At 37.1% G+C, this 7,361-nt stretch overlaps 1 protein-coding gene across 1 annotated transcript in view; it reads right to left on the reverse strand.

The window, feature by feature from the left end:
• man1a2 (mannosidase, alpha, class 1A, member 2) overlaps positions 1 to 7,361 on the reverse strand; it is a 103,723-nt gene that overhangs the window by 27,466 nt on the left and 68,896 nt on the right. Inside the window, exons 4-6 of the mRNA XM_015395745.1 lie at positions 5,717 to 5,811; positions 1,971 to 2,094; positions 634 to 727 (exon numbers count right to left, since the gene is read on the reverse strand). Coding sequence (XP_015251231.1) covers positions 634 to 727; positions 1,971 to 2,094; positions 5,717 to 5,811 — 313 coding nt within the window. The remainder of the gene's footprint in view (positions 1 to 633; positions 728 to 1,970; positions 2,095 to 5,716; positions 5,812 to 7,361) is intronic.

Raw genomic sequence — 7,361 nt, forward strand, 5'->3', positions numbered from 1 at the left:
TTTATGCTGAATCATTCAGAGTAGCACTTAGTGGGCAACAAAAAAGAAAGTGGTGGTAAAATGTTTACTATACTTCGTTACAAAATATAAAACCTTGTACCGTTTTTTTTACTTTCAACATTCAATCAATCACTGCTCCATGTTTCTATTAGACAATCACATTAAATGACAACTAGTCCTTCAACAGTGGGCCTAATACAGAAAATAAAAACCTATGGGTTTACTTGGTTCGATATTAATTGTAATTAAAAAATCCATTCAACGTAAGCCCCAAACTGCTTTAGCAAAAAATAAATGTTTTAGTGGAAAACCTCTGTGTCACTTCCTAATAACATTTCCCAGAGAGCTAATCATTTCCCTCGGCAAACTGCCAAATGAAATCAATCTAGCCACAAAGCAAACTCTTCTTCTTCAGTCTTCTGCTTGATTCAATTTGTGCTCATTAACAAAGATCCATTTTACTTTTTGTGGTGTTAATCTCCATCTTAATATCCTTTCGGATTTAAAAGTGTTTAAACCTCAGGAAAACAGCTTCCCCCAGCCAGTTTCCTCGGACATCAAGTCGTCCAGAAAGGTCATCAAACAGAACTAAGAATTGGATCTACGTCAGACATGTTCTGGTAATGTGCTTACGTTGGCCCCAGCGGCCTGTGCGAGGGTTCAAATAGTTTGGGTAGAGCCCGTTGGGTCGGTCCATCTTTGCAAGCAGCTTCCGGATGTGCATCACCTGAAACAAAGAAGGCAGAAGAGTTTTAAACTGCAATAAAATACAGATATAAGACATTAACTGAACTGATGGGGAGCTCTGTCAGAATTAGCAGACTTTAGTGGTTTCAAGTCTCTGAACCTTCATTAATATTCCTTAAGGATGAGCTGCAGCTTCCCCATGTTTTTGATTACATTAACAATGCAGCAGTCCAGTCTGGCATCAGAACAAGTTAGGAAGGAGATGTTCAAGGTTTCTTAGGTGGTGAAAGGAGGTCTTGAAAAGTTCTTAGATGTCTTTCGTTGTTAGGATAATTATCACTGAAGATGTGTGAGTTTATTACACCTTGATTTTGGCTGCCTGTTGCGTCAGAACTGATGTTTTAATTTAATTAAGACGGTGCCTCTATTTGGATATACAGTTATAATCTTCATTCTGAACATGGAAAAGATTTGGAAATGGAATGAGAGCGGTGTCCTTCACTAAGAACGAAGTGTAATATTTTAATAAGGCTGGAGCCTTGGATGTCTAATCATCCGTATACGTGTTTGATGCAATTATGTGATGATGTGGCAGACTGGAGATGTATAAAATGCCTTTTTAACTGTTAATCAGGGCCACTTCCTGAGAGGTGAGCAGCTGCCTGATGTACATTCTAAGCAATTTCTCTGATCTGAGTAAGATTATAATTTCTATCAGATTCTGTTGTCATGTCTCCTGGTTATTTAATACATATAAGTTATGAAGTGTTATTTAAAGAGTTTGTCCCGAGTGATCTCTTTTCAGGGAAAAGAACCGGAGAGATGGAGCGTCAAGGTGCAGACACAGAGCCTAGCTTTAACATGTACCTCAAAGCTAATGTGATGTTTATCTATTTATTATCTATGATTAAAATTAAATTCAGATGCAATCTCATTTTCAAAAAAGAGCCTGTTTTAAAAGACATACAACATGTTAAAAACACCCTACAGTCATAACTCCTTAAATGACCAATTGACAGAACAAACAATTAGGTAAAAGTTAGTAGAAATGTTTACGTCTCTTCAGTTCATTTAACCTTTTTAGCTTCAGGTCCTGCTATAGAGGAGTTATCACAATAAAACTGCCAATGATTTGCAGTTTAGTCATCAGTAGCCTCTGAATGAATGTTCTATACCCTTCTACTCTCTCCTCACCTAAACGACACACTGAGGAGACGCAGTGAAAGACATGATTCTACATTGAAATACACAGTCATTTTAAACATATCAGGGAACAGTGGTACCTTCTGGTAGTAAACAGGGTTTCCTGTCAGGTAGGTGAGATGAACAAACTCCATGTGGAGCGTCCCAAATTCAGCCAGGATGCTGCTTCCTGCCGACGCCCAACCCCAGTTACGCCCAACACCGCTGGAGAGGAAGAAAAAGATATGTTAGGATTCTGATAAATAGAAATTTTTGCTGGATTTTGATCTTATTTTTTAAATTTAAACAGATGTGTGTATGATTTTGAGATCTACTGTATATATATACTGGGTATAGTGGAGGATGTTCTTTTTCTGGGTGGATCATTAAATTAGATGGTCCTCCTATGTTCTATGTCCTTATCTTTTTTTTTTTTTTTTTCCCACAAGTGGAATTTTTAAAAATTCGAGAAAATCTTCCACTATACCTTCAAGTTTATCTTCTCCAGAAAATGTCTAAATAATAATATATTGAAAAACAATCTGTATTATAGAAGAAAATCTGTGCAATTCATTTCTTTATGTCTTTTCTGCTGTAGAAGAATCTTTCCATGAAGAAAACTTTCCACCTTCCTCAGTGCTTGTGTGTATGAAGTGAATTTTGTTCCATTATTGTTGCAAGTAAAAAAGACACTTTTTAAATTTTAGTTAGAAAAAAAGTTATCCAAGATAAAGACATTTAAAAAAAATGATTTGAGAGTAACAGTGTCATTTTTCCTGATTGCTTTTTTTTGTTACATTTTTACAATTTACAAGTTAGATTCTTTAAATAGTTTTTTCTTCAAATGTATTTTTAGAGATTTTCCCCCCTTTTTTCAGATAGAACTCTAATCCCTCACATATAATTTTAAAAATCAAATTCTCTTTGCTTCTTAGGTGGTGAGCTTTCATCCGATGTGAGAACTGAAAGCTTTTTTCTACACTGTGTGCAAAATTATTAGACAAAGGAGTATTTCGACCACATCATCCCTTTCATACATGTTTTCCTACTCTAAGCTGTATAGGCCTGAAAGCCAACTATCAATTAAGTAAATCAGGTGGCGTGCATCTCTGTAAAGAGAAGGCGTGTGGCCTAATGACATCAACACCCTTTATAAGGTGTGCTTAATTATTAGGTAACTTTGTTTCCTTTGACAAAATGGGTCAGGAAAGAGATTTGACAGACTCTGAAAAGTCAAAAATTGTCAGGTGTCTTTCAGAGGGATGCAGCAGTTTGGAAATTTCCAAGCTTTTGAAGTGAGATCATCGCACAATCAAGCGGTTCATGGCAAATAGCCAACAGGGGCGCAAGAAGGGTGTTGAAAAAAGAAGACACAGAATAACTCCCAATGAATTGAGAAGGATCAAGCGTGAATCTAACAGTAAGCCATTAGCCACCATATTTCAGAGCTGCAACATGTCTGGACTGCTGAGAAGCACAAGGTGCTCAATACTCAGGGACCTGGACAAGGTAAGGAAAGCCTTTGAACAAGACAAAACGTCAAGATTGGGCCAAGAAATATCTGAAGACTGATTTCTCCAAGGTGTTTTGGTCTGATGAAATGAGAGTGAACCTTGATGGGCCAGATGGATGCATGGGCACCACGCTGGATCAATAAAGGGCAGCAACTTCCTTATTGACTCAGACGCCAGCAAGGTGGAGGTGGGGATCTGGTATGGGCTGGTATCATCAAAGATGAGCTTGTGGGAGTTTTTCGGGTTGATGATAGAGTCAATATCAACTCCCAGACCTACTGCCAGTTTCTGGAAGACACCTGCCTCAAACAGTGGTACAAGAAGAAGTCGCCATCATTCAAGAAAAACATCATATTCATGCAGGAAAATGCTCCGTCACACGCATCAAAAATACACCACAGCGTGGCTGGCGAGAAAAAGTCCAAAAGGAGAAAAAATAATGACATGACCCCCTTGTTCACCTGATTTGAACCCCATTGAGAACCTGTGGTCCTTCATGAAATGTGAGACCTACAGGAAGGGAAAACAGTCCACCTCTGAACAGTGTCTGGGAGGCTGTGGTGGCTGCTGCACGCAATGTGGATCACAAACAGATCAAGACACTGACGGAATCCATGGATGGAAGGCTTTTGACCATTATGCTGAAGAAAGGTGGCTATATTGGTCACTGATAGCAAATGTTTATTTCTGAATTTTGAATTGTTACATTGGTTTACCTGGTCAAGATGGGTATATATATCTGTTTTTTATTACGTTGCCTAATAATTCTGCACAGTAATTTTTACCTGAACACACAGACATCCTCATAAAATGGCCAAATAAAAAAAAAAAACAAAAAAACATCATCTTCCAAAAATATGAAACTTTTATATTAAGGAGTCTTTTGGGTTGATTGAGAACACAATTGGGGCCCAATAATAAAAATAATCCTCAAAAATACAACTTGCCAAATAATTCTGCACAGAGTGTATTGGTCAGCATGGATGTTAGCCTCATGTGTGCATCAGAAGCTAATGTTTGTATCTAGAAAATTTGAACAGTGAAACTCAAATTATAAGAATGCAATTTGTAAAACTCAGTCTTAAAAAAGTAAAAACAGAAGAGAAACAATTTATACATTTAAAAACAACAATGCAACAATAATGGAACAAAATTCACTCCATATGTGCGTAAAACTATTTTTTGTTGAATTCTTTACATCATTTTCAGGCTGTAGCTCTAAGCCCTGTATTTTTACCATTATCTGCTATTAGCGCTGGCTCTCTGACTGAGCATCATCTCGAGGAAAACAAATCCCTTCACCTGCACTACAGAAGCTTGGTGCTTGGCAACAAACCATCCATTAGCTCTTTGAAGCCTTTTTTAATGTCACAGCTCAGTATAATGCTAAATGTGATGTTATTACACACAGATATTACAATTAAATGCAAATACTTATGTGCCAAATGTTTGCTGGAATGAGAAAGACATAGAAGCAGCATAAAGAAGCAAGAGGAGCAGAACCAGTGAACCTGTGTTTCATTTTGCTCCTGATCCGGCGATGCTGTGCTGGAAGGTTGAACTAAGGTTTCATAAAGTACAATTTAACACTTTTCTGCAGCCTCTTAAAGAACACAAAGCCACTCTCTGGTATTAACAACCGCTTGTTTGAGGTGAGTATTTGTGCCCTTTGAGTAAAGTTTGCAGTTACCCACGCAGCCAGGTGAAGAGGTCTAATCAGGGAAAGCGAGCGATAAAACGCCTGTGTGGGCGGAGCATGGATGTGCTGAAGCTTTTAGAACAGTGACTGGATAATTGCACATTACTCTAATCGTAACTTTGCAGTCAAACACATTTTAGATCTGCATGTGAGTTCAAACAGGCATCAATTTTACAAATCTATAACCTTCATTTATTAATAAATATGGAGGTGAAGAGCTGTGGTCAGAGCTGCGAAGCAGAAATATTGGTTTATTTTTTAAATCCCTGATTTGAACAGAAAAGTTTGATTGGAATCTAGAAAACAAGTACAAAAGTAAAAAATAAGAGCCATTAAAATGATTTTGTGCTGTTTTAGTTTATAATGCATTTTAAGCAGGTAGAAGAAATGATGACATAGCATGAATAGTTTAGCGTTTCAATGATAAGCTCTAACTTGGCTGCCTCTGGGGTAAACAGACGGTTCCCCAAAAACATCCAGAAATGTCTTTCTAGAAGAAAGAGACCAGGCTTTGTATGCAACTCTTTGAGCAGCTAAGATGACACAGAGGACCAAATGATTACTAAGTGGAAAAAATAACCAAATTTACATTTCTAATAAGTTAAAAAACAGTGATGATGCTGGTATTACGGACCTTTTAAGGTTGACCATGGCCCAGGGGATCCCGGTTGGGGTGTTGAAGGCAGGAATGAGCTTCTCAGCCAGCTGGACCGCCTTAACTTTGAACATCTGGAGAAACACAGAGAGGTTGGAGGAAGGTAGAGATGGTTACAGTTTGTTTATCAGGATATTTTTCAGTCTGAAAATTGAATGTACGTGTCAGGTAAACAAGTTGCTTAAGTATGATTATATAAACATATTATTCCTAGAATATATGAGCGGTTTGACTCATATATTCAGCTTTCATTAAAAGCTTTAAGGTCAGACTGCAGTGACTGAGCAAATGAAGATAAAAGACCTGTCAAATTTAGATTAGTGCCCCTTTTGAGCTTACAGGACCTTTTACTCGTATACCACAGAGGAAGTACATCTGCAGCTTGCCAATCTGCTGATATCTCATCTCCCTAAAACATTCTGGATCAGTTCTCACTGCTTAGATGCACAGAAAGCAAACAGTGATCAGGCTGAATCAGTCAAACTCACATTGGTCCCGTTTTATCTAAAAGGAACAAAAATGTGGTCTTTGATAGAGGAAGCTTTAAATACAGCGGAGGATAAAGGCAATTAAACATTAATGGATAAAACTGTTAGGTTTCCTACAATTTCCTGAATGAAAAAAAAATATAAATTAAAAACTAATGAGTTTTAGGCTCTGATGCTTACCTACATACAAAAAAAATATATTTACTATTAATATCAGATTAGGGGAAAAATTGGCTGGTCCCGCTCTGTCTGATTGATTGGTGCATCTTTAGCCTTAATCTCATCTTAAATTTAAGGGTAAACATTATATCTATGTTACATTTGTTACTATGATCTCCATGAACAGAAATCTATATTGCTTAAAGTGCATTTAATCATTAAATGCTCAAACTATTCCTGTTATTTCCCAAATAGCACAATACTTAAAGTCTTCTGGAAATTACAGGGAGGACTTGGAGGTCAAACTAGAATTAAATAGATCAAAATTGAAACGGTTGGATTAAAGCACAAACAGCATTTTGGAGTTTTTTTAAAACATTTTATATATGAATCAACAACGACCTCCGGGCTTTCTGAATCATGCTAATATTCTAACCTTCTAGGTTTATAAAAATAAATATAAAATGTTTTTCCACTCAGAATTACTGCAGATTTTCCATCAGAAAGTAGCAGCCAGGTTTGCTCTGGCATTTCCAACTTTAAAAGCAAAGACTGCAACAGGCTGAACCACATTCAATCAGAGCAAAGTATAGATGATCAACTACATCAATCAAAGACATGTTTGTCAATCGCCAATCCGAGCATTTCAGCACTAAAACTTCAAACTGCCAACCATGGACAGGTCATAGCTTGGTTCATTCTTTCAGTTACAGATCTGGCTACTAATAAGGCCTCAAACTGGCCAATCCGATACCTATACATACGCTCAGGTATCTGTCGATACCAGATACTAATTCAACTGCTCCTGAATGCAGACAAAACAGAAGTTATAGTCTATGGACCAGAATATTTGAAAAATAGTCAGTCACTTCATTTGGATGGCATTAAATTGATCTCAGATAATAAAGTAAAAACTTTTGCTCATATTTTTGATCAGGATCTGTAATTTAAATCCCATATCAAAGTTTTCTAGAATT

Source organism: Cyprinodon variegatus, unplaced genomic scaffold, assembly GCF_000732505.1.
Source record: "Cyprinodon variegatus isolate N-32 unplaced genomic scaffold, C_variegatus-1.0 Scaffold757, whole genome shotgun sequence".
Lineage (NCBI taxonomy): Eukaryota > Metazoa > Chordata > Actinopteri > Cyprinodontiformes > Cyprinodontidae > Cyprinodon > Cyprinodon variegatus.